The sequence below is a fragment of the Mandrillus leucophaeus genome, unplaced genomic scaffold, assembly GCF_000951045.1.
Source record: "Mandrillus leucophaeus isolate KB7577 unplaced genomic scaffold, Mleu.le_1.0 Scaffold9, whole genome shotgun sequence".
NCBI lineage: Eukaryota > Metazoa > Chordata > Mammalia > Primates > Cercopithecidae > Mandrillus > Mandrillus leucophaeus.
This window is the reverse complement of record NW_012109807.1, coordinates 8866308-8893525: the sequence shown is the minus strand read 5'-3', so window position 1 is coordinate 8893525 and position 27218 is coordinate 8866308. Positions and strand designations below refer to the sequence as shown.

Here is a 27218-nt window from a genome sequence, read left to right as displayed (position 1 = left end):
ATGCTGAATCCCAGACATTCGCCACACAGATCGGTACTCAGCAGGAAAGTCTGGCCACAGGTATTCATTTGGGAGCTGCTAGCATGTCCCTGGAGTTGAGGCCTCAAATGCCAACGAGATGGGTGTCTCAGGCTGGCTTCCCCAGAAGGTAGGCTCTGAAATGGATATTATCATGCAGGGAATTTACGTCGGAAGAGAGGACGCAAGGAATTTATGCAGGGAGAGACAAAGGAAACCTGGCTGTCGTGCAGCCACAGTGAAGGCCTCAGCTGACCCCACGAGGACTCCGGAGCTAGCAGGGTCCTTCAGAGACATCCTCAGCTAAGGCAACGCGGGAGACCTTTGTGCTCCAGCACCGGGCTGCTGCCAAGGAAGGGGCCCAGGCCTGGTAAGGTGACCATCTTTGGCAGAGGTGACGCCTGATGTGGGCTGGCACTCCCAGCAGTGGAAAGAGTGTCCCAGTCCTGGATTGCGGCAACCAGCACCCCCAACTTCATGGGCCTGTGCCACAAGAGGGGCTGGGGCAGAATCCTGAAGTCCACCAAGACTCAAGGGCTGGTAGGGGAGGGGTGTCCCTGAGGACAGCTGAGGAAGCCAGGAGGGCGCTGGGAAGCCCAGGGAAGGAAGTGCTGGCTGCTCATCAGGAAGGGTCCTTGGTGATGGAACAGGCTGACTGGAGTGCCTGGTGCCACAGGAGGTGTCTCCTCAGCTCCTGGCCTTTTAGGTCCCTCAGACACCCCACCCCACCCCACCCCGAGAGGGAGCTGCATCCTCTCCAGCCATGTCCCCTTCCTGGCAATCATGGCCTGACTGCCGCCCACCTTCCCGCTGCCGTCGGCCTCCAGCTCCAGCCCAGGCTCCGGATGGGACCTTCATCTTGCCTCTTGTTCCTCCAGATTTGGGGCCCTTCTGAAAACTCCAGGTTGACTGGGCCTTGACTGCCTCCCTCCAGACGTTCCGGCCTCACCCGCCCACAGTGAGAGCTCTCTCTGATGCTCTGAAGCACTCAACCTGCCCGAGGGTGGGCAGGACTCAGCCATGAGAGAGAGAACTGGGGGAGGAAGTTTGGAACTGCGGCAGGAGCGAGAGGGAGATGTGGGTGGAGACAGAATGGCTGTTTTAAGGTAGGAGACACAGGAACGCATTTATTTGCTGCAGAGAAACCTAGTGAACAAAAAGCAAATGGTGCAAGGAAAAGAGATGACTGCAGCAGGTTTTGGGAGAGGCAGGACTGCCGGGATCCAGAATGAAGGGTGCAGTGGGCAGCAGGGAGGTGAGAACTGTGAGCGTACTGCGTTTGTCTAGTGGGGGTGGCTGTTTGCTGGGAGTGCAGAGGCTTCAGCAGCAGGAAGCATGGAGTCTGCTGAGGTCCCCAGGAGGCTGGCCAGGAACTCACAGTGGCTCTGGGCAGCCTGAAGGGGTCACGGGCCAAGATGGGGACAAGGGACAGGCATGTGGCATCACTCCATTTGGCCGTGCAGTTTCAGGTCTGAGAACAGGCAGGCAGGGAGTCCACAGTGGAGAAGGGGTCCAGGTGCTGACCCAGGGCCCAGCAGTGGTGAGGGGAGAAGATGGGGCCCTCTGGCCCCGCAGTGAGGAAGTGAACGCAAATGGGAGGGAAATGAGGCGGCCACAGTGCATCTGCCCCTGTCCCCGCTCTTATCCCCAGTGTGCAAGGACCTGACGGGCGTGAGGCTGCTCTCCCCCTAGGCTGCTGCACTTCCGCTCCATCAGTCAGTTCCTCCTTGGCTGGCTGCTCCAGACAGAACACTAAGAGGATCCTGGGGTGCTCCAGAATTCACAAGAATTTAGAGAACCTGGCCGAGGGACGTGGAGCAGCAGGGTCCCTGCCCAGAAGAGCCTGTGAGGACTGCGGTCCCTGGGTCCTGTCCTCAGGAGCGTCCAAGTGGTCAGGCACGGGTCTCGCTCCCAAAGGTGGAACAAACGAGTGCCTGACTCCTGGCTTCTGGGCAGAGGGGGTGCGAGGAAGATGCCTCAACACAGGAAGGAAGCCCACACCGCCTGCAAACCTCCGTGTATTTCCGTCACGGGAAGAAATTAGGAGAGAGGCAAATGCTGTTGGCTTTTACTTATTGGCCAAATATTTACTCAGCACCCGTGATATTCCAGTCCCTGCTCTGTTCTGGGTGCTGGGGACGCAGTCATGCGGGAGATGGAGGGAGCCCTCCCGCCCAGGGAGCTTACACACGTGGGGAGGGCCGGGTCACAGTTCACTTCTGGTCCTGGCAGTCAGTGGGGAAAAATGAGGAAAGGGAGGTTCTGCAGAGCCCTGAGGTGGAAGCTCATTTGGAAAAAAGGATCAGGTGAAGCCTCTCCGAGACAGTGACATGTGGGCAGAGACCACCATGATGAGAAGGTAGGAGTCTCCTACCAACGTGCGGGCATGGGGGAGGGTGGGCACCAAGACACAAGTGCCCAGTGCACCCCGGGGACAGGGAGAAGGGCAGAGAGAGCAGAGCCACACTGCAAAGGGGCCTTAGCGGCCACCTCAAAGACTCCAGGCTTCCTTCCAAAATGATGCAAAGTCTTGGAAGATTCTGGAGCAGGGAAGTGACTCAACTGCTTATGACAGCTCTTTTATGGTTCAGTGTTTTAGGTGTCATCATCATGTTGTAATGATGTTTTAAAATACCCACCGAGGGCTGGGCACTGTGATCTCAGCACTTCAGGAGGCCAAGCTGGGAGGATCACTTGAGCCCAGGGATCTAAGACCAGGCTGGGGAACACAGAGAGATCCTGTCTCTACAAAAGTTTAAAGAAAAGTCCATTTTACTAGCCTCTCAACGTTTGTCGTATGTCTTGAAATTATCTATAACCAAATTTTTCTTTTTTCTTTTTTGAGACGAAGTCCCGTTCTGTCTCTCAGGCTGGAGTGCAATGGCACAATCTCAGTTAACTGCAACCTCCGCCTCCCGGGTTCAAACGGTTCTCCTGTCTCAGCCTCCTGAGTAGATGGGATTACAGGTGCACGCCACCATGCCGAGCTAATTTTTTTTTTTTTTTGTATTTTTAGTAGAGATGGGGTTTCACCATGTTGGCCAGGCTAGTCTCAAACTCCTGACCTCAAGTGATCCACCCACCTCGGCCTCCCAAAGTGCTGGGATTAAGGTGTGAGCCACCACACCCAGCCGATAAAACTTTAAGAAATTATTAAATAGAAGTGATTCTGGCTAATTGGTGAGAACTGGCTGTGGGGTAAGAGCAGGAGCTCAGAGGCCAACAGGGTCTTTAGAAAGGGAAAGTAAGAGGACAGGCACGGTGGCTCACGCCTGTAATCCCAGCACTTTGGGAGGCCAAGGCAGGCGGATCACGAGGTTAGGAGTTCAAGACCAGCCTGCCCAACAAGGTGAAACCCCGTCTCTACTAAAAATACAAACATTAGCTGGGTGTGGTGGCATAGCACCTGTAGTCCCAGCTACTCGGAAGGCTGAGGCAGAAGAATCACTTAAACCCAGGAGGCGGAGGTTGCAGTGAGCCGAGACTGTGCCATTGCACTCCAGCCTGGGCGACGGGGCGGGGGGGAAGGAAGAAAAGAAAAAAAGAAAGGGGAAATAAGCCCAAGGTGACGAAAGCCACTCCTATTAACCTCACACCCAAAGATGACCTTTCTTTTCCCCAAAACAGAACTGACATCGTGCTTTACATATGGCTTCCAAGTCTTTTTTCCATTCAGCCTTATTTCATTAACTTTCCCATTTTCCTGTGACATCATTTTTAGGTACTGTATAATACAGCGCAGCATGGGCAGAACTGAATTGGTGGTGGGGCGCTGAGGCAGTTTCCAGTTCTTCACTATCACGACATTACTATGCCAAACATCCTCGTCGATCAATCTTCGCTATCTAGTTTCCCAGAAAACGATCTAGTTTTTTGAAGGGTGTGCACATTTTAAAGTCATCTGCTTGATGTTGCCAAATTGGCCTCCAGAGGGACTACTGACCGCACCTCACGAGCAGGGAAGCATATGCCCGTTTCCTCACATCCTGCCAACGCTGGGCAGCACTGTCCTTTCGGATTGATTCTGGTCTGACGGGTAAGGAACTCTACGTCATTGTCAGGGCTGGTTTTGTGAGCCATTTTAGGCAGCCTCCGTCCATTCCTCCATCTGACCAGGCAGCCTGCATGAGCGGGCTTCATGTGACCTGCTTTGAAGCGGCGCACACGGGATGTTTAATGAACAGCCGCAGGCCGTGGAGGAGGAGGGTCCCCGGAGCCTGGGACATCAGCTTTCAGTAGCATGCGAGCAGCTGCAGGAGCCCTGAACAGAAGCGGGGACGGCAGGCTGCTCTTCCCAGCGCTGCCTGAACTGCCCCAGTGGGGCCACTACCTCCCAAGGTGGACCTCCCTCCAAGAACCTCCTCTTCCCCTTGGCTGTGTTTCAGGTGGTCTGCCTTCGTCTTCACTTCCATTTTTCATGGTGAGGCCCAGCTCTTCCTCCCATTTGTAGCGCATCCCGTGAAGTCTCGAGCGCTGAGGCAGGGGCTGCGGGTGTACTATGAGCGCATCAGCGGGAGTTCTCGCTTTGTGCTTAACCAGTCAGTCGAGTAGACAAAGAGTGTGACAGCCCCTCGTACAACAATCTGCCCTTCTTCCTGGGGTCCGTCTGGGCACAGAGCCCAGTAGGGCAGCCACCAGTGAAGGCAGCCAGTAAGCTCTGCGGCCGCCGCAGGCAGCACAGTGGAGCAGCGGCTCACTGAAGACCCGGTGAGTACAACGCGGCAGGAAAGAAGAATTAGGAGCCCTTTACAACCCAGTCAGGGACGACGGCCAGAGCACACCCTGAACAACAAGGAAGGTGCAGGAATGGCGGATCGTGGCCACACAGAGGCTGGTGGCCAGCCGGGGGCTCAGGCTCAGGAGAAGAGGCGCATTTTCAACATCAAATTTGAAAGGGGTACTTTCAAAAAGGTACTCCGTGGTACCTTATGAATTTTATTTGAATGCTTTTATCTACTTAGAAAAATAAAAATAAAATCAATTAACACTGATCCCGATAAGGCACCCTCCCTCCTAGGAAAGCTCTTGGCACGAAGCATCGCCCTGCCTACGTGGCTGCCTGAAAGGCAGGCGCAAGATGCTCTGTCTCATTCATTTCCCGGCACTTAAAGGGCACTTGCCACGGGCCCTGGAGCTACCCACAGATTCCACAAAAGACACTGATCCACGAAATCACAGTTTAACAGGGCTAGCAGACGAAGGAGCAAAGTCATAAACTTAGGATATGGAGAAGGTAGCTTCAAATCTGTCTTGAAAGGATTAATTGTTAAGACCAAAAAGGTCAGGCATGGTGGCTCACACCTGTGATCCCAGCAGTTTGGGAGGCTGAGTGGGAAGATCATCACTTCAGCCCAGGGATTTGAGACCAGCCTGGACAACATAGGGAGACCCTGTCTCTACAAAAAATTTAAAAATTAGATAGGTGTGTTGGCATGTGTCTGTAGTCCTAGCTACTAAGGAGGCTGAGGCAGGAGGATCGCTTGATCCCAAGAGGTGGAGGCTGCAGTGAGCCATTATGGCACCACTGCACTCCAGCCTGGGTGACAGAGTGAGACCCTATCTCAAAAAATAAAACAGAAGGCAAAAAAATTGACGCTGGGTCCCCACTGGCTGTTTGGGGATGGAAAAAATCAAGTTAGATCCTTATCTCATACAAAGGACAAACCGATTCCAGTTGGGATTAAGAGCTGAAGGAAACAAAGTGAAGCCAGTCCTGAAAGAGAAGCAAGCACACACTCTTTACGGTCTTGGTGGGGAAACCCTTCCTCTTCCATACAGAAAGATTCAATTACACATAAACCCCAATCAATTCTCTGTGTTATCCATAAAACTGTCCTGTAAATCTAAATCTATTCTAAGATTTAAGAAAGAACTGAAAAAGTTAAAAAAGAAAAAAAAATCCAGTTCACTGAAAGGGACCGTACATTAAGATTTACAAAGGACAATCTAGATAACCTTTGGAGAAAACGCATTGTAACATAATAAGCAACATGAAGATCCATAGAGTTGATACGAAGATAAATTAACCGATAGGCAAGTGGGTAAGAAATACCAAAAGGTAATTTACAGTAAGAGAAACACAAAAGGCCAATAAATACATGAAAAGATAGTCAATTTCACTGCTGGCAATCGGGGAAATGAAAATTAGAACCACAGGATGACATTTTCCACTCACCAGATTGACTAAAACTCAAAAACAAAACTGAGAATATGCAGCATTAACGAGAATGCAGAAAAACACGCATTTTCATACCCATTTGGTGGTGTTACTAATAGGTCCAGCTTTACATACTTCAGGGTTGCAATTTCACTTCAAGGAATTTATCCCATAGAAACATGTGCACAGATGCCCAAAGCTCATAGAAACAGTCACTGGAAGAATGTCCAGTATTAGTAAGGGAGGACACCACCCCTCATCCTATCTTACGCCCAATTTCTGCCTCAAAGGAAAAGTAGGAGTTTAAAGAAAAGACAGAAATGAAATCAGTAGTCAGACAGCCCAATGCTGCATTCCAGGCCTGGTAGTTAAAAGACTGACCCCGACTTAACCGGTTTATGTTATCTATAGATTCCAGACATTGTATGGAAAAGCACCATGGAAATCCCTGTCCTGTTCTGTTCCATTCTGATTACCAGTGCATGCGGCCCCTGGTCACCCCTGTCCTGTTCTGTTCCATTCTGATTACCAGTGCATGCGGCCCCTGGTCACGTACCCACGGCTTGCTCAATCGATCATGACCTTCTCATGTGGGCCTTGCAGTGAGCCCAGATCGCGCCACGGCACTCCAGCCTGGGCGACAGAGCGAGACTCCGTCTCAAAAAAAAAAAAAAGAGTTGTAAGCCCTTAAAAGGCACAGGAATTACTCACTCAGGGAGCTCGGTTTTTGGAGACGTGAGTTCACCAATGCTCCCAGCTAAATAAAGCCCTTTCCTTCCACAACTTGGTATCTGAGGGGTTCTTGTCTGTGACTCGTCCTGCTACATTACGAGACTATTATGGCACACACACTAGGGGAATACTATGCAGCCGTGAAAAGAGTGAGGTTTACTGTGTGTACGTGTGAGAAAAACAACCACGAACACCATGTCCTGGATGGAGCAAACGAGAAACTGGCTGGATGAGGTGGACGAGGGGGCCTGGCGGCCAGCCTAAGAATTGGCGCCTGGCCCTGCAGGCAATGGGGAGCCTGGCAAGGCAGAGACACGATCATCACAGGAACCCACAGGTATCTACAGAGCAGACAGACTTTGGGGAAGAGGACGAAAGGCCGCTGCCACCCTCCAGGTGAGCCGGTGAGATGAAAGCAGGAAAGGAGGTGACTGATTTGTGTGAGCCAGACACGGTCCTGGCTGCCACAGAGTTGGACTGAGGGCTTAGGATACAGAAGGCAGAAAGGACAGGATTTAGGGATGAAACGGGTAGCAGCTGGGGATGGCAGAAACCTCTAGGGCTGTCATTTCCAGCTGGCACAGCAGAGTGGATGGGCGGTCTGGGGAGAACAGGGAATCAGGAGGCAGGTCGGCCTCTCCATCCCAAGAAGAAACCCCAGGCTGCCGGGCTGCAGGCAGCCTCCCCGACGGAGGCCCCGGAGGCCTCTGACAGAGCTTCTAGAAGTCCTAAAACCTGCCCTCTCCCAACTGTGCACAGCCTGCCTCTCTGCCAGCCAGATTCCCAGAAAAGAGGGAAGGAGATGGGACTCTCTGCCCAGCACTGAAGCGGAGCCCAGGACATGAAGGTAACTTAGTCAACAAGTAGAGCCTCTACGAGGCTGGGCCCTGGGGTGGGAGGCAATTCAAACTCCAAGGCGGCTCCCAGAGACCACCCTCAAGAACACTGCAGGGGAAGGGAAGAGGTCCCAGTGGAGGGTAACACAGAGGTGCCTGCCAAAGGTGAGGGGTGGGAAGGGAGTCATTCTAGGCAGGAGGAGTTGCAAAGGGACAGGCCCAGAAAGAGAAGGGAAGATGGAGAGAGAAGAGGGAGGCGAGTGGATGGGAGTGGTCTGCTCCGGGAAGGGCAGGCAGTTCCGTAAGACTGTGGCCACAAGTGGGAGAAGGAAGGTGGAGAGAGAAGCAGGGCCAGATCCAGCCAGTGGGCCTCATCTCCTCCTTGGCTGAGTTTGTTTACCCACTGCATTCATTCAAAAAGAATTTACAGGCGGGCACGGTGGCTCATGCCTGTAATCCCAACACTTTGGGAGGCCGAGGCGGGCAGATCACGAGGTCAGGAGATCGAGACCATCCTAACATGGTGAAACCCCATCTCTACTAAAATACAAAAAATTAGCCAGGCGTGGTGGCGGGCGCCTGTAGTCCCAGCTACTCGGGAGGCTGAGGCAGGCGGGAAGGGCAGGCAGTTCCGTAAGACTGTGGCCACAAGTGGGAGAAGGAAGGTGGAGAGAGAAGCAGGGCCAGATCCAGCCAGTGGGCCTCATCTCCTCCTTGGCTGAGTTTGTTTACCCACTGCATTCATTCAAAAAGAATTTACAGGCGGGCACGGTGGCTCATGCCTGTAATCCCAACACTTTGGGAGGCCGAGGCGGGCAGATCACGAGGTCAGGAGATCGAGACCATCCTAACATGGTGAAACCCCATCTCTACTAAAATACAAAAAATTAGCCAGGCGTGGTGGCGGGCGCCTGTAGTCCCAGCTACTCGGGAGGCTGAGGCAGGAGAATGGCGTGAACCCAGAAGGTGGAGCTTGCAGTGAGCCGAGATAGCGCCACCATACTCCAGGCTGGGTGACAGAGTGAGACTGTCTCAAGAAAAAAAAAAAAAAAGAATTTACAGAGCGCTAAACAGCACGCTAGGCACTGTTCTAGATCCGGGGCAATATGGCAGTGGCCCTGACAAAGGAGCTGTTCTGGTAGAGGTGACTTCGAGGAAAGCCACAGCCATAAAGAAGGAAACAGAGAGTAACATCATTTCTGGCAGGGGTAAATGCTAGGCAGAAAAGAAAACAGAAGGATGAATCGAGAGTGTGCAAGTGGGAATGGGGTGACCAGGGGACACAATTCAGCTGAGGTCTGAATGACAAGGAGGAGCTGAAGACTGGGGAGGGAGCCCCAAAGAAAGGAGAGTGGGCTCCCCCCCCCTTCCCGCAGGCAGGAGCTAACTGCACAAGGCAATTGTTTTGCTAATAAGACCACGTTAAGAAAATTAGGCTTTTTTTTTCATTTGTAAATAACTCATTAGTGAGTTATATTTTTAGTTCTCCCTCCTGGGGATTAGCAATTGGGCGGGGGAAGTTTGTTGGGTCTGATGGGGAGGACTCTGGATTCCTGCAAGAACCTGAAAAGATGCATGTGAGAGGGAGGTGGCAGCAGGGGAGCGGCACCCACCTGCTCCGGGAGGTCATGTCCGGGAAGAACTGCACGAGGGCCAGCAGGTTGTGGTGGTGGTCAGACACCCAGCTCAGGGTGCAGCAGAGTTCCTGGAGCTGCAGGAGAAGGGCACCCCATGGGCTGCAGGGGGACGCTGCCTTCCCACTGCTCTCGCCTCCCAGCCCGCACAGGGGAGTAAGTGGGCAGTCACAGAGACCAGGGGCATTCCGATGACCTCCAGGCAATGCCATCCCCACCCAGGGCACTCTAGGGGCCACCCTGGTCCCTAGTGATGAAGTTGTGTGAGGACCAGGCTCTGGGCGTCTGGTACCTTCCCCGGCCACTCCCGGATGTTCTCCAGGAGCAAGAGCAGAAGCTGCTGGAGGTCAACCTTGGGCAGCAGGCGGAGCCCCATGTCCAGGCCGGCGCGGCACAGCAGCTCTATCAGTCCCACGAGGTTCTCGTCAGTGTAGGCCCCCGGCTGGGCCTGGGCACACAGCGCCAGAAACTAGAGAGGAAGAAGAGGGCAAGGGTGGCCAGGCTGTGGGGGAACGGGAGAGGACTTCGAGGACCAGTTCCCTGGGAGACACGTAGGCAGGAGGGATGGTACTGTGAGCCCCGCGGTCATGCCGGGTAGGAGCTCAGGAAACAGTGAGGCCAGGACTCGAAGCCCCGGCAGGGTCCTGGGTGGCAGGCACAAGCGTGGAGAGTGTGTTTGTCAGAGGTGTTTGAACCAGAGCGACTCCATCTTGAATAGGGGCTGAGTAAAATAAGGCTAAGACCTACTGGGCTGCACTCCCAGGAGGTGAGGTATTCTTACAGGATGAGAGAGGAGGTTGGCGGAAAGAGGCTGGCCAGATACCACCAAAACCAAGATGATGACTAGAGTGACCCCTGGTCGGCCTCACTGCTCATTACATGCTAACAACGCATTAGCATGCTCAAAGATACTCCCACCCGCACCGTGACAGTTGACACATGCCATGGCAACGTCAGGAAGTCACCCTATGCGGTCTAAAAAGGGGAGGAACCCTCGGTTCTGGGAACTGCCCATCCCTTTCCTGGAAAACTCATAATCCACCCCTTATTTAGCATGTAACCAAGAAATAGCCATAAAAATACTATACCAGCAGCCCTTGGTATAGTAGCTGCTCTGCCTATGAAGTAGCCATTCTTCATTCTTTTGCTTTTTTTTGAGACAGAGTCTTGCTCTGTCACCCAGAGTGGGGTACAGTGGCTGGATCTTGGCTCACTACAACCTCTGCTTCCCGGGTTCCAGCAATTCTCCTGCCTCAGCTTCCCAAATAGCTGGGATTACAGGCACACGCCACCACGCCCGACTAATTTTGGTATTTTTAGTAGAGATGGAGTTTTGCCACGTTGGCCAGGCTGATCTTGAACTCTGAACCACAGGCGATCCACCCGCGTTGGCTCCCAAAGCGCTAAGATTACAGGCATGAGCCACCATACCCAGCCTATTCACTTACTTTTTAAATAAACTTGCTTTCACTTTACTCTATGGATTTGCTTCCAATTCTTTTTATTTTTGAGATAGAGTTTCTCTCTTGTTGCCCAGGCTAGAGGGCAGTGGCGCGATCTCAGCTCACTGCAACCTCCACCTCCCGGTTTCAAGCGATTCTCCTGCCTCAGCCTCCATACCTGGCTGATTTTTGTATTTTTTGTAGAGACAGGGTTTTGCCATGTTAGCCAGGCTGGTCTCGAACTCCTGACTTCAAGAGATCCTGTCTCTTATACACATCTCCATACCTGGCTGATTTTTGTATTTTTTGTAGAGACAGGGTTTTGCCATGTTAGCCAGGCTGGTCTTCAACTCCTGACCTCAGGTGATCCACCCGCCTCAGCCTCCCAAAGTGCTGGCATTACAGGCATGAGCCACTGCGTCCGTTTTTTTTTTTTTTTTTTTTTGAGATGGAGTCTCACTGTGTCGCCCAGGCTGGAGTGCAGTGGTGCCATCTCAGCTCACTACAACCTCTGCCTTCCAAGGTCAAGCAATTCTCGTCTCAGCCTCTTGAGCAGACCAGACTACAGGTGTCCACCATCACGCTCTGCTAACTTTTTTGTAATTTTAGTAGAGATGGGGTTTCACCATGTTGGCAAGGTGGGTCTTGAACTCCTGACCTCAGGTGATCCACCCGCCTCAGCCTCCCAAAGTGCTGGCATTACAGGCATGAGCCACTGCGTCCGTTTTTTTTTTTTTTTTTTTTTGAGATGGAGTCTCACTGTGTCGCCCAGGCTGGAGTGCAGTGGCCGGATCTCAGCTCACTGCAAGCTCCACCTCCTGGGTTTACGCCATTCTCCTTTCTCAGCCTCCCGAGTAGCTGGGACTACAGGCGCCCGCCACCTTGCCCGGCTAGTTTTTTGTATTTTTTAGTAGAGACGGGGTTTCACTGTGTTAGCCAGGATGGTCTCGATCTCCTGACGTCGTGATCCGCCCATCTCGGCCTCCCAAAGTGCTGGGATTACAGGCTTGAGCCACCGTGCCCGGCCCCCAATTCTTTCTTGTGCAAGATCCAAGAACCCTCTCTTGGAGCCTATATCAGGACCCGTTTCCCATAACACGGTTTCTGTAGCATCCGGCCCACAGCCAGCACAGTGCCTGCCGTGGTGCTGAGCTCGCCAGAGATTCTCCGTGACGCTCCCCAAATTAAGCTGCTGAATGGGTCTGAACTACGAGCTGACAGTGCCCTGGGTGAGGCAGGCAGCTCGACTCACCTTGTAGATGTGGCCCAGGCTGATGTCCAAGGCCACCTCTTGGGGAGCGTCCTGCTCCTTGTTCTCACTCAGGCCAGCCTCGCCTGGAAGCACCCTGTGGTAAGACAACAACAGTGACGACGGGAAACCCAGGACAGGGCACGGGAGCAGGAGTGAGGCGCAAAGTGGGGCACTGCTGCCCTGAGGCTGCTCATCTGCTGGGCACGGCAAATCCCTCCACACAGATCATCTCACGTTGTTTCTGAGGGCCAGGAATCCAGGGGCAGCTCCGTTAGGTGGTCCTGGCTCGGGGGTCTCTCAGATGTTGCCCTCAAGATGTTGGGTGGTGCTGCGGTCACCTGAGCCTGACTGGGCTGGAGGGCCTTCCTCCCGGCTCACTTACCTGGTCACTGATCCGCAGCGGTTTCTCCACATGGCCACTGGTTCTCCAAAGCCAGCGGTGAGAAAGAGAGGGAGCGAGATGATGCCCAGGACAGAGCCGCAGCCCTCCATAACCTAACCTTGAAAGTGACATCCCATCTCTTCTGCTGGTCACACAGGCCGAACCTGACTTGGTGGAAGAGGAGGCTACAGAACCGTGTGATCTCTAGGAGCAGGGGATGCATGTGGGGCGCTCCTTGGGGACTAGTTCCCACATGTTACCACTCAGGTGAGGCCTCCAGCTTTAGTTTTCCAGCACTTGGAAACCAGAAAATCACACTTCCAATCCCCGCAAAGTCCTCGAGTCCTCCCTGGGTCCGCTCCGCAAGGCTGACCCTGCATACACTGCAAAGTGCTCCACGTGGTAGCTGTCACGGGGCTGCCTCACAAGACAGCAAGTATGGCGGAAATCAGAATAGAAACGGCCCTGGAAACCTCCTCCAAAGGTGTCACCCTGAGCTGATGTGCTGTCTGCTGACAAGCCCAGCATGGCGTTTTCCCGAGTGCTGGACCCGATCTGGCTGAGCACCAGGTGATGTAAGAGGCCGGGGCTGGGAAAAGAAAAATCCCCCCGCTTTAAAGACCAAGCCACACACAGGGTGGTGAGATGCTTACTTAGGGGGGCCTCGGTGGGTCTTACTGGATGGCAGTCTCATCACCCTTCCCACAAGCCTCCCTCCCAGGCACGCGCTCACAGGATGACAGCCTGGGCACGATCACCTTCACCCTTTCTGTCGCCAAATGAATACTGTTGATTTCAAGTATGTTAAATGCGCTTAGGATGAGGGTCCCCTCTGCTGTCTCACCCTCTTCTCCACTCTTAAAAAAATGGCTTAAGGTTCCTGCTAACAGTGGCAAATGAAGATACTGACGACAACCACACTGCCAATGACAGCAGGCTCCAGGCAGGCCCCTGGCACACGGGAGGAAGAGCGCTGTCCTACAGCTCCTGTGAAGCCTCTGCTCTTCTCCACTTGGCGCTGAGCTCAGAAGGGAAGGAGGAGATCTGTCTCTGAGGTACCAGGAAGTTGGTGCCAACAGACCAGACTTGGTGGGGGAGTGGAGACGGGGGCGGGGCTCAGTCCTTCTCCCAGATTTCAGCATTTATTAGGGCCACAACTGCATGGGTGAGGCTGGCATTTGCACATCTGGGCACAGGCTGCGCCAGTACGTGAAGGGGAGCTCTGGTTCGTACCAGCCTTGAGCGTGCAACACGTGCACCCATAGGCGGGTGTGTTTTCAGGTTTGTCAGCATGGGCAGGCGGCGTCGACGACAAACATCTGCAGGAGAGAGATGCTGCCAAGGGGAGAAGGAACACTGAGAAGTGTGAGGTGGTGACACGTGTTCTCTGAGCTGGAGAGGGGAGTGTGGCTGTGGGGAGAGCCCTGTCCTCCTTGGAAAGAAATGTCAGCCTTCCCAAGTGAAGGCCTGGCTGGCCAGAGTTCCGGAACTTGGTGGACCCACAGGCTCATGGGCAATATAATGGGGTCCTCTAATCCGTGCCCTTCGGAGGAATGATCTGACTGAACTGCTGGCATCTGCGGCTGCCGTTCTCAGATGCAGCATCGGACGATCCCCGATCCGCTGCTGGCAAGGGGCTGCCAGCAAGGGGTCACAGCCAGGGAATTAAACGGCCTGTTATCCCTGCTCCCTTCTTGGGCTCAGCAGGTTAGAGTGAGCTGAGGGTCCCACCATTGGACTCTATGAGCAAAGCAGCTTCATCGGTCCCACGCCTGGCTCCAGGGTCTGTGGCCAGCAACCAGGAACTGGGTTTCTGTCTCAGAGACACTGTTCAATACTCATTAACCTTATGAGGGACACGTCATTGACCTCTACCCAGGTCTCTGCATCTTCCCCCAAAAGTTGAAAACATAATGAAGTTACCATCTGTATGGCATTCTGACGTTCTCAGAGGGAAGACGGCAGGTACAGTGTATGAGAACCACTGCCGCCTTAACCAAGAGCTGCCTCCTCAACCAGCTGCCCCCGCGCTTGATAGGACGCCCGGTCAACGTGTTAACTATCATGTATTTCCCTCTTTGGCCTCTGCACCAGGCTGCTCCTTTGAAAACCAAATGGCTGGCAGGGCGCGGTGGCTCATGCCTGTAATCCCAGCACTTTGGGAGACCAAGGCAGGCAGATCACCTGAGGTCAGGAGTTCGAGACCAGCCTGGCTGACATGGTGAAACCACATCTCTACTAAAAATAAAAAAAAACAAAAATTAGCAGGCATGGTAGCATGCACCTGTAATCCCAGGTACTCAGGAGGCTGAGGCAGGAGAATTGCTTTAACCCAGAGGCGGAGGTTGCAGTGAGCTGAGATTGTACCACCGCACTACAGCTTGGGCAACAAGAGTGAAACTCTGTCTCAAAGAAAAAGAAAAAGAAAAAGAAAACCAAGTGGCCAAGGCTTCTGGCACCAGGAAGCAGCTCCAGGCTTTTGGTCTTCAGCGGCCAGGCCTGTGCATAACTTCAGCTGGGCTCAGCAGCAGGAACAGCCTCGGAGAACCATGCACAGCTACCTAAGGACCTCCCTTGTGCTCCTGGGGGAGATGGGGGCACCTGGCAAGGCCCATTCTGTGTAGCAACGTGGGCACGAGCCCCTCTGAGGATGCTGACGAGCTCCCCCACCACCCTCTTCCCATTCATATCCACGCTCCATCCTTTCCCCGAAACGTCCTCCCATGTCCCCTCCCCAGTCTCATGACTGAGCAGAGGGCCACTGTTTCCAACAAGGTGGATGCCAGGGGATCCGCACGGCCTAGCTGTGGAAGGACCACATCTTTCTGAACGGAAATCCAGAAGCACTAGATAGGAGATGGTGATGGCCTTTAAGGAAATCCGAGATCAGGAAGACATGGTGGAAGACTTGTCTCAGAGCAACTAGAGACGCAGCCCAGTCACGGTGGGGCCACGCACAGATGTCTGAGTCCCTCATTTTGAGCCCTGGCCATTGTGAGGTGCTGTGGGTAGCCCAGGAGAAGCCCCAGAGGCATCTGTTCCCCTGGATGGAGGCATCCCTGGAAGTCAGCAGAAAAGAGACGCCTGGGCGGAGCCAGCTCGCCCAAGACAGCCTCTGAGTTGGTGAGGAGCCAGGACAAGCAGGACCACAGGGAGAAGATGGCCTGCCGTGGGGTTTCTCTTGTGGCCCATGCATCCATGAAGGATGCCGTGCCCTTGGGGAGGAGATGCTAGAACCTCCTTGATGCTTCCTGAATACCCCAGAGGGGTCACCCTCCAATCCATGACACAAGCAGCAGTCCAGGAAACCTACCCAGGCATTTTCGCCATCCTCCTATCCTGAGGAAGACACAGGGCAGGAGCTCCAAGCAGGAAAGCCTTTCCAGCCCTGAGGGGCTTGGCAGGTGGTCCCCAGCCTGCTCCCAGAGCCAGGGGCAGGGAATTCACCCCTGTGGCTGTCAGTCAGGTCCTTGAGGGCAGTTCTGAATCCTCTGATGGGAAATGGTGTCACCAGCCAGGCCAACGTTCTGGGGCCCAGAGGTAGATATTACGGTGTGTCTGGGACACATGAGGCCCTGGCAGCTCCCCGGGCCCTGATCTAGGACAACACAGCCCTGCTTTCCTCCCACACAAAGCTGAGCTGCGTCTGAGAAAGCTGAAGTCTGCGCAGCGGGGTTTGTGTTCCCAAGTACTTAAGAAGAGGTGTTTAAAGGGCCACAGTTCTCATCCCTCCTGCCCACTCTGCCTCTGGAGACAACAGACTTGTCCCGCAGCATGAAGGGCAGTCAAATCCTGGGAGAACCGGGAGGCAGTGGGGGAAGCAGCTCTTTGCAGAGTGGAGCAAGACCCGGTGGCTACGTCTCCAGTACCGCCTCCCACTCCCAGGAGGACACAGGGACACTCATCACAGCAGTCACAAGTGGCTCTTCTGGACTCCACGGCCCCTGCCTGCCTCAGACGTTCGTTTGTTTTTCTGAGTGTAATTCTCTCCCCCGCTCATCCAAGACGGTGTGCGACTGCAGCTCTGTGCCAGGAGGAGGCAAGCGGCTCATTACACCAGACATGGAGCTGCGAGCTCCGGGAGGGAAAGGGGCAGGAGCGCGGCAGGCTGGCACATGTGTGGGGTATTTATAGCAGAGCTGAGTGCGGTTTGGCTTGGCAGACAATTGCTAAACACAGTCGTGGAACAGGTTCTTAGGAGAGCTCCCACTTTCCATGCAGAGGAACATCTGCCCGCTGAGGCGAGGGAAGGGGAGCCTGGCACCTCCTGGGGCTGAGAGATTGTGAGTGGGAAACACGGGGTGGGGGGCGGAGAGCGTCCTATACGACAGCCCCTCCAGGCTTCAAAACACTCTGTTCCATCTCAAATCACCTTCTCCAAGGGTTCCAGAGAGTCTGGATGTGCTAAAATGTGCAGAACAAGATGATGATATATAACACTTTTACGACCTTAAGCTAAGTCACCATCCGCCCACCAGAGCTACTTATGCATCACGTGGCGCTCCTCCCCGCAGGCAGGGACCAGGCAAAGGCAAATGATCATGACTGTCCACCAGCAAGCCAGCCCGGGGCTCAACGGGGGCACTCACAACACAAATCTGAGGGTTGTGGGAACGTAAAAGCATGCCCTGCTGTTCCCAAGTGGATACCAGGTAAGGGGCCAAACAAGTGGCTTGAAGAGACTCAAGGGACTGGGATGTGTCTGCAAGGATATTACCCAGGCTTTGAAGTCTGGGTTTCACCAGAGAGGAGCAGGCAGCAGAGGCTGAGTCAGAAAGTGCCAAAAACAGGCTCGTCCATCCCGGGGGCTTCCCATCTCCCCGAGGCTGGGAGTAAGGAAATTCCTTCTTGGTGTGATACTCAGATCCACAGGTGGGGGTGTGTGGTTGTTCTGTAATTCCCTACACGTGGGAAAGAGCCTGAGTCCAGCACCTTCCAAACAAACAAGACAACAGGTGGCTGGGTGTGGGGTGGCTCATACCTGTAACCTCAGCACTTTGGGAGGCCGAAGCAGAAGGATTCCTTGAGCCTAAGAGTTCAAGACCAGCCTGGACAACATATGGAGACCCCCCAACCTCTACACAAAATTAAAAAATTAGCCAGGCGTGGTGGTGTGTGCCTGTAGTGGCAGCTACTCAGGAGGCTGAGGTGGGAGGATCACTTGAGCCTGGGAGGTGGAGGCTGCAGTGAGCTATGATTGTACCACTGTATTCCAGTCTGGGTGAGAGAGAGACGCTGTCTCTTAAAAAGAATGAAAGAAAAAGGCAGTGAGGAAGGAGTAGTACTCACCTGCCGCCGTGCCAAAAGGGCCCCAGAGGGTACAGGGCGGGACTGTGGGCACCCAGGCTGTGGAATGCCTCCCTGACCTCTTGCAGTGAGGGGCACCACAGGTGCACGTCTTCACCTGTCAGGCCAAAGGGGACAGAGAGTTAGAGCAGGGAACAGAGGGCAGGGCGCACCGCTCCCACGAAAAGGGCTGGCCGTGACCCCTGGCCGAGGGTAACCAGTTTTTGCCTTCTCTGACACCACAGGTATTATCTGGAGAAATGAAGTGGTGGTTTCCAAGCACTTCCAGAGCTTTGTGAATGTCAATGTTTTCCTGAATGTTCTCTTACCTGGTCTTCAAGGTATGGCTGCACTTGGGACAACTGTTCCCTGACCATCTGGCCATCCACATCAGGCAGTGGTCAGGGTGCTCGGCTGCCCACAGCCAAGTGGCATGAAGAGTCCTGTGCCACAGGCCCCGAGCTACAAGGCTCACTGGACACCAGGTCCACATCCTTAGACTCTGCGGCAAAGCACTGAGGCCGGCACTCAGCCCACTGTGGCCTCTGCAGCACTCTTGCTGCTGCAACATTTAGGTGTCCCCGGTCTGCCATCCCTGCTGGGAGCACACCTCGCCTGCCTCCCACAGCCTGGGGTGTGTCTCCTCAGCAAGTGTGCGCTGTGGGGCCCAGCTTCCCCTGACCGATTTAACCAAACATCCATGATAAAGTCTGACCACATCAGCCAGGTGCAGTGGCTCACACCTGTAATCCGAGCACTTTGGGAGGCCGAGGCAGGCAGATCGCCTGAACTCAAGAGTTCGAGACTAGCCTGGGCAACATAGTGAAACCTGTCTCTATAAAATACAACAGAAATTAGCCGGGCATGACAGCATGTGCCTGTAGTCCCAGGTATTCAGGAGGCTGAGGCAGGATAATTGCTTGAACTCGGAGGTGGAGGTTGTAATGAGCTGAGATTGGGCCACTGCACTCCAGCACGCCAGCCTGGGCGACAGAGTGAGACTCCGTCTCTCCAAAAACAAAAAAAAATCTGACCACATCAACAAACAGGAGGAACCTTACATACTCAGGAGATTTTTTTCTGTCAGACTACTTAAGGACATTCTTACAAGAAGGAGAGTAGAAACATAAAAAAGAATGTGTCCAGGCATCTTCTCTAAGGATGGCTGCCCAAGACCTCCCACCCCACGTGTTCTCTGCACCGTGAGCTCCCACACCGCATCTAGGAGCAGAGCCTACGTTTCCACTCTGCTCTCATTCCTCAACATTATCCTACTTAGCAGTTGACTTGCCTCTCCTTCTGTCTCTCCCCAGTACAACAGGAGTCCCGCAAGGGCAGGGGCCACATCTGTGTTGGTCATCTCTACAGGCCCCATGCCTAAAACCGTGGCCAGTGCGTGGAAGAATTAGAATGAACGAACGGAGAGAATCCAAACCAAATCTGACCAAGTAGTACACAGCTAAGAGGGTACTACGTTCTGAGTGTTTACGTGCCTCCAAAGCGCGTATGTTGAAATTTAATCCCAAGTGTGATAGCATCAAGAGGTGGGGCCTCTGGGAGGAAAATTAGGTCATGAGAATGGAGCTCTCACAAATGGGGTCAGTGTCCTAGTAAAGAAAGGAGGTCTGAGGGAGCTGGTTGCCCCTTTTACCCCTCTGCCACGTGAGGAATTGGCCAGAAGACCTCATCTCCGGGGCAGAGAGCAGCTCTCACCAGACGCCAAATTTGCTGGTGCCTTGATCTTGGACTTCCCGGCCTCCAGAACTGTAAGCGATCCATTTCCCAGTTTATCAATTACCCAGTCTAAGGTGCTTTGTCATGGCAGCTCAAATGGACCAAGAGAGGGAGACTGACAAGTCCTAAGATGGGCTGGCAGTATCCAGGAGGCAGATGTTAAATTTGACAGCGGGTAGGGCATCAGAATCAAGAACCTGGAAGCTGGGTGAGGGACACATCAGAAGCACATACTTGAGCCTTCACCATTCAGGAGGGTGAGCGCCCCGCCCTGAGGACCCACTTCAGCACACTCCACTGTGTTCAGGAACTAGCCAGGTGTGGAAGGTAAAGAGGCAAGCTAGAGGAGACCTGAACCTCAAGGAGCTCTCACGGTCTAGGAGGAACAGAAGCCAGATCAAGAAATACACGTGAATGTCTTTATGCAAAAATCAAAGCAGGTAAAAGGTACAGAGCCTTCTCCGAGGGGCGAGTGTTACCTGGGGGTGGTGAGGGGACAAGACAAGGAACATGAAATGTGGAAGGTGGAATGCGAACGTCTCTTTTCTGACAGAGACAGAAAAGACGGAGGCAGGGCAGCAAAAAGCAGCATGGCATGTCCAGACGGAGGCAGAGCAGGCACAGAGCAGGGACGGCTGCAGCGGGTGGGGACTTCTGCAAGGACCACTGCAAGAACCAGTTTCCTAAGCTCCCCGGAAAGTGCTGGCAGCAGTCCTGCCCAGCTGCAGTGCTGGCAGACGGCAGGATGGCAGACAGAGGGTCTCTGAAACCTGCCCAAGGACATTTCTTCGGCAGGCATCGAGTGTCTCTCTTCGGAAATGTATATGGGTCGAGACTTAGCAAACAAGTAATTAGACTCTTGGAGGAGGAAAAACTTTCTTGTTTGTTTTTTTTTCCTCTCTTGGGCAACTTAACAAGTAAAGAGTGGTAATGATACCCCTTACTCGCCTCACAAACGAGCTGGGAAGAATGAAGTCTGCAAAACACAATGAGACTCCACTGGAAAGAGAGAACTGTTCACCAGGGCGTTCGGGGGACTGTGCACGTATGTGCATGCACCTGTGGGCGGGCAGATGAACTTCCCAGGGAGGGGAAGACAATCAACCTAGGGCAAGGCCCCAGGAGGCCCAGGTGGGCTGGAACCTCCCGCCAGCAGCCTCAGACCCAAAGGGGGTAGTGCCTGCCTCCCCTCGAGATCCCCGTCGCAGCCCACACAGGGGCATCTTCTGCTGTGAAATCCCCTGACTCACAGGCAGCAGTGCCCACTCTGCCAGCCTCCAGCCGGACACCATCTCGTCCCCCCTTCTCCCACCCAGCAACCGCTCCACAGAACAGCACAAGCCAGGCCCAGGTGTCAGGAGCAGTGTCAGAGGAGGGGCCTGTGAGGCCTCGGGACAATTCAGTCTCCATCAGCAGCCCTGGAGGCTGGTGACTTGAGGACAAGAAAATACCACTCCAGAGCCCATAATTAACACTGCCTAGAAGTGGGCCATGCCCTCAGCTTTTCCTGAGCTCTGTTTGTCCCCATGAGGGCTTTCTGGAGAGCTGACACAGAGGAAACTCAGACGCCAGGCTGCCAGGCTCCAGCTCCCCAACTCAGTTCCTCCAGGCACAGAACAGTCGTTTTAGGTGATGCCCAGGGGAGCACCGGAGCACTGTGTCTTTTAAAACGCCAGCATGGGCTGGGCATGGTGGCTCATGCCTGTAATCCCAGCACTTTGGGAGGCCGAGGTGGGTGGATCACCTGAGGTCAGGACTTAAGAGACCAGCCTGGTCAGCATGGTGAAACCCTGTCTCTACTAAAAGTACAAAAAAAAAAAAAAAATTAGCCAGACGTGGTGGTGGGCACCTGTAATCCCAGTTACTTAGGAGGCTGAGGCAGGAGAATTGCTTGAACCCAAGAGGCGAAGGTTGCAGTGAACTGAGATTGCGTCACTGCACCCCAGCCTGAGCAACAGAGTGAGATTCCGTCTCAAAAAAAAAAAAAAAAAAAAAAGCAGTGTGAACAGCCCAAAGCCTCTGGGCTCTGTGTGGAGGCCGTGCTTCTGCAGCTGTCCCTTTAGGTTACTCTTCTGGGATGGAACTGACGCTTGGGGGTGTGGGGGGAGACAGAGGAAGAAAATTGTCAGGCCTAAAATAAAAGTGACTTTTCCATCTGTGTCGTGGAAGAAGCTGTTAATTCACTACCGTTCTCCTGGCACCCCTTACATGGAATTGGAAATCCATACACATCCCAAGAACCTCTTCGGCCTGTGGAAGTGCCAGCCTCGGCTCCAAGACCAGGCTCCTGCCCCACTTCTGGGCCTCCCTCGTGCCCCCCTATTCTCATCCTGGGCCTTAGGGCTTTGGCAGCAGGAGATGGAGTCTGCAGGCTCTGTTCTTATTCTCCCCAACCCCCACATCAAACAGCGAATGAGCTTTGGTGGGTGGCTGCACTGGGAGGGCCAAGCAGCACCATCTGCCTGAGTTCTCGCTCTCTGAACCCGAGATACCATAGGAGGAGGGGAGGTCCCCATCAGCCTTAATGGCAAGGGGCCAGGAGGCTGGTTCCTAAAGGAAAGCAAGCTACCCACCCCACTGAGTCCCATCCTAACTGGAGTACAGGCCTCACAATGTTTACGGGAGGCTTAAAATCCAATTCTTTCGTATCCTCCCCGATCTAATCACTTATCTTCCTGCAGCACTTTTGTACTTAAATTTAAACTTGTTTCAATATTGCCAGCTTTAGTCAATTAGCTTTAGCTTTAGTCATTTCAACTGTGCATTCACTCAGCAAATGGCAAGCAAACACCAGGTGCCATTCTAAATGCCGGGGACCCAGCGGTGAACAGAACAAAGCAGCCCTGCTCTCAGGGTGCTGGCGTTGGGTGGGGGACATGCAACACACACACGAAAGATACATACACACAATGATGCCGGTTGGCATCCGTGGCTTGGAGGAAGGGTGGTCAGGGGACGCTGGAGCACCGAGGGACTTGGGGAGCCTGGCAGAGACCTGAGGCCAGGGAGCACTGCTGTCTTCTAGGTTGAGCAAGGAGCCCAGGGTGCTGGAGGGGGTGCAAGGCCCAGGGGCTAGGAGTGAGTATGGAGAGGCAGGTGGGGGAGAGAGAGAGGCAGATCAGCCGTCCTGGAAGACTGGGGCAAGGACCAGGGATGAAGAGAAGCCACAGGACTTGAAAACAGGGAGTGTCATAATGAAAGGGAGCCAGGTCCTCAACAACAACAACAAAACAACAAAATCCTCGATCCCCAAACTATGGCATGTCCGTTTCTGATTTTAAAAACATGCACATTTTGTTGCTCCTGATGACAGTGTGAGCGCAGGATGCAAGCAGACCGGCGTTCTCTCAAAGACTGACGCTGCCTCTCCCTGTGAAAACCGTGTGTCTAGGGGGACTGAGAAATGCTGACCACTTGCTGTTCCTGGTCTCTCTTTCACCAGCTCTTTTCCAGAGCTGTACCCACTTTCTTTTGGAACCTTCTTTTTGTTTCTTCGCTACTCTGCAGCCAGCTCCGAGGGTGCCTTCATTTTCCTGTTTCTCCCCACTCACCCTGAGCCCAAGGCCTTTTCTGTGGTGCCGTGAACAACCTCCCTACCTTGCCGTAGCCAACTCTGCGCCCGCCAACACCATCTCTATAGGCCCCGGCCTGCTTATTCATAGGAATGTGTACAGGGCGGGTGATGCCATCCCCAGGGCACCTCTCCGTTCCCCTGCCCTTCCGTAACTCACACCACTGCCTGGTGTCACCTAATACCAGCAAGCACTCGAGGCCCCCAGTGTCTGGGACAGAGCGACATTGTGCCAAACCACAGAACCACTCATATCTGCTAGAATTAGGTTTGGCTACAAACAATAAAAAGGACCAAAATCAAAAAACAAAAACAAAAACAAAAGAAAAAAACCCACCCGGCCTTCAAAAAGCTAGAATTTTATTCTTTGACAAAAAAGAAGTCTGCAGATAGGCAGGTCACAGCCGGTGCAGAGACCCCACTGTACCTAGAGGATCTCAGGAGCCCGTCTTTTCGCTGTGCTGTTCTTAGCATGTGTCTCTCATGCTCAAGGTCACAGCATGGTCCAGCACGGCTGGTCAAGGCCCAGCTGTTACGCCTCAGCTCCAGGCAATAGCGTTCTCACTTGGCCACCTAAGCATGCATTCTTGGTTGTTTTTAAGGATACAGGGCTCCCTCAGTATGACTCAGGAAGGTAGTAGTAGCAAACCACCCTCCCAAGTTTGGAAAACAAAAGGTTCAGACTGATTTAGACTTAACCTAAGAGTTTTCCAGTGATGTCCACGAATGAATGATCTACCAGATTCTCTCCCACTTTGGATTTTTGGGTTTTGTTTTTATTTTTGTTTGGAGATGGAGTCTTGTTCTGTCGCCCAGGTTGGAGTGCAGTGGCTTGATCTCGGCTCACTGCAACCTCTGCCTCCCAGGTTCAAGCAATTCTCCTGCCTCAGCCTCCCAAGTAGCTGGGATTACAGGTGCACATCACCACACTGGCTAATTTTTTGGCATTTTTAGTACAGACGGGGTTTCACCACGTTGGCCAGGCTGGTCTCGAACTCTTGACCTCAGGTGATCTGCCCGCCTCGGCCTCCCAAAGTGCTGGGATTACAGGTGGGTGCCACTGTGCCCCGCCAGCCCCAGTTTGGATTTTTGAACTGGAGGGCTTTGGAATATGCCTGCTCTCCGGAAAAATATGAAACAGAGAAATCAAATGCTAGCAGGGAAGTGGAGCAACAGGAACTTTCTTTTTTCTCCTGAGACGGAGTCTCGCTCTGTCTCTCAGGCTGGAGTGCAGTGGCGGGATCTTGGCTCACTGCAAGCTCCGCCTCCCAGAGCCACAGGAACTTTCACTCATTGCTGGTGAGAATGTAAAATGGAAGTTTTGGAAAATAGTCTGCTTGCTTCTTACAAAGCTAAACAGACTCAGCCGGATGCAGTGGCTCACGCCTGTAATCCCAGCACTTTGGAGGCCGAGGTGGGTGGATCATGAGGTCAGGAGATAGAGACCATCCTGGCTAACACGGTGAAACCTCGCCTCTACTAAAAATACAAAAAAACTAGCTGGGCATGGTGGCGGGCGCCTGTAGTCCCAGCTACTCGGGAGGCTAAGGCAGGAGAATGGCGTGAACCTGGGAGGCGGAGCTTACAGTGAGCCGAGATGGTGCCACTGCACTCCAGCCTGGGCAACAGTGAGACTCCATCTCAAAAAAAAAAAGGCTAAACAGACTCTTACCATACGACCCAGCAATTGTGCTCCTTGGTATTTCCTCAAATAAACTGTAAATTTACGCCCACACAAAAAGCTGTAGTCATGTTTATAGCAGCTTTATCCAAAATTCTCAGAAATTGGAGGCAAACAACATGACCTTCAAGAGATGAACAAATAAACTATGGTGCAACTACGTAATGGAATATTACTCAGCAATAAAAAAGGAAGGAGCTATCGAGCCACGAAAAGGCATAGAAAAACCTGGAATGCTTATTGCTGAGTGAAAGCAGCCAATGTGAAAAGACAACATACTGTGTGATTCCAACTACAGGATATCTGAAAAAAGGCAAACCTATAGAGACAGTGACAATAGCAGTGCTTGCCAGGAACTTGGGTGGGGCGGGGGGGTAGGGGGAGGATAGGATGAACAGGTAGAACTCAGGACATTTTTAGGGCAATGAAGCTATTCCATATGACACACTAAGGATGAACACATCTATACTATACTTTTTTTTTTTTTTTTGAGACGGGGTCTCACTCTGTCTCCCAGGCTGGAGTGTAGTGGCATAATCTCGGTTCTCTACAACTTCTGCCTCTCCAATTCAAGCAATTCTCCTGCCTCAGCCTCCCAAGTAGCTGGGACTACAGGCGTGCACCACCACGCCCAGCTAATTTTTGTACTTTTTTAGTAGACGGGGGGTTTCGCCATGTTGTCCAGGCTGGTCTTGAACTCCTGACCTCAGGCGATCCGCCTGCCTCGGCCTCGCAAAGTGCCAAGATTACAGGTGTGAGCCACCACACCTGGTCATTTGTTAAAATCCAAAGAACTGCACAACACAACACTAACTTAGGCTATGGACTTCGGTTAATAATGTACTGATATTGTAACATATATACACACTAACATATGATATGTAAATAACAGAGGAAACTGGTGGGTGCTGGCTGTGCAGAGTGAGTATACAGAAACTCTGCTTTCTGATCAAGTTTTTTGTAAGCCCAAAACTGTTCTAAAAATAACGGCTACTAAAAAAAATACAACAACAACAACAAAAGTATTCTTTTTTTTTTGAGACAGAGTCTTGTTTTGTCGCCCAGGCTGGAGTGCAGTGGTGTGATCTCAGCTCACTGCAACCTCTGCCTCCTGGGTTCAAGCAATTCTCCTGCCTCAACCTCCCGAGTAGCTGGGATTACCAGTGCCCGCCACCCCACCTGGCTAATTTTTTGTATTTTTAGTAGAGACGGGGTTTCCCCATGTTGGCCAGGCTGGTCTCGAACTCCTGACTTCAGGTGATCCACCCACCTCAGCCTCCCAAAGTGCTGGGATTACAGGCGTGAGCCACCACGCCCGGCCAACAAAAGTATTCTTTAAAAAAATAACAACAGAAGGAGACAGGTCTCCACATACAGCGTCTCGGGCAGCACAGCAGACCCAGCACTGGAAGGGATGATGGCGGTTGCTCTCATCTCAATCAAGGACCCAGCTGAGAGCCTAACACAGTGGTTCTCAGACTTGTCTGCATATTTGGTTTTTTTTGAGACACAGTCTTGCTCTGTTGCCCAGGCTGGAGTGCAAAGGCACAATCACAGCTCACTGCAGCCGCAACCTCCTGGGCTCAAGTCATTCTCCTGCCTCAGCCTCCAGAGTAGCTGGGACTACAGGCACACACCACCATGCCCAGATTTTTTTTTTTTTTTTTTTAGTAGAGACGAGATTTCACTATGTTTCCCAGACCGGCCTGGAGCTCTGAACTCAAGCAATCTTCCCGCCTTGTGCTGGAAGCCTTGTGCTTCCCGAGTGCTGGGATTACAGGTGTGAGCCACCACACCCGGCCTGTTTGCACATGTTGGAATCACTTAGGGAGTGTCAGAAATTACTGCCACCTGTGCCCTACCCCCAGAAATTGTGGTTTAATTAGTCTGGGGTGTGGACTAGGCTTTGAAATTTTTAAAAATTTCTAAGTGATTCTAATACACAGCCGAGTTTGGGCTCCACGGAGCTAGGGAAAGCTGTGGCCGGTTCCCGAGCAGTACCCAGGGCCACCCTCCCATGCACTGGTGGGCGATGAGGGTGGTGGCGGTGGGCAGGAATCCTCAGATGCCAGCCCTGGCTCCCCTCTCGCCACACCTGAGGCCAGCTGCCCGTTGCCCACCAGCCCAGGGGCTCTCAGTTCTGGATGCCCACTGGAATCAGCATGGGAGGCTTCAAAATGCTCATGCCCAGGCTGTGCCTCAGAATGATCTCAGAGGGCAGGACACAGGCATCATACTTTTTAATGCTCAGCCATAGCTGAAAATTGCCAGGGCCGGAGGCTGAGTACTAGGGGAGCTGCAGACATCCTCCGATCAGCATTTAAAAGTCAAACATTAAGAAGTGTTGGCTGGCCGGGCGCGGTGGCTCAAGCCTGTAATCCTAGCACTGTGGGAGGCTGAGACGGGCGGATCACGAGGTCAGATCGAGACCATCCTGGCTAACATGGTGAAACCCCGTCTCTACTAAAAAAAAAAAAAAATACAAAACACTAG

At 53.1% G+C, this 27218-nt stretch overlaps 1 protein-coding gene across 1 annotated transcript in view; it reads right to left on the bottom strand.

The window, feature by feature from the left end:
* Positions 1 to 27218, bottom strand: part of FAM178B (family with sequence similarity 178, member B) — a 101208-nt gene that overhangs the window by 36255 nt on the left and 37735 nt on the right. The window contains exons 7-10 of the mRNA XM_011969630.1: positions 17743 to 17857; positions 12072 to 12165; positions 9670 to 9846; positions 9357 to 9454 (exon numbers count right to left, since the gene is read on the bottom strand). Coding sequence (XP_011825020.1) covers positions 9357 to 9454; positions 9670 to 9846; positions 12072 to 12165; positions 17743 to 17857 — 484 coding nt within the window. The remainder of the gene's footprint in view (positions 1 to 9356; positions 9455 to 9669; positions 9847 to 12071; positions 12166 to 17742; positions 17858 to 27218) is intronic.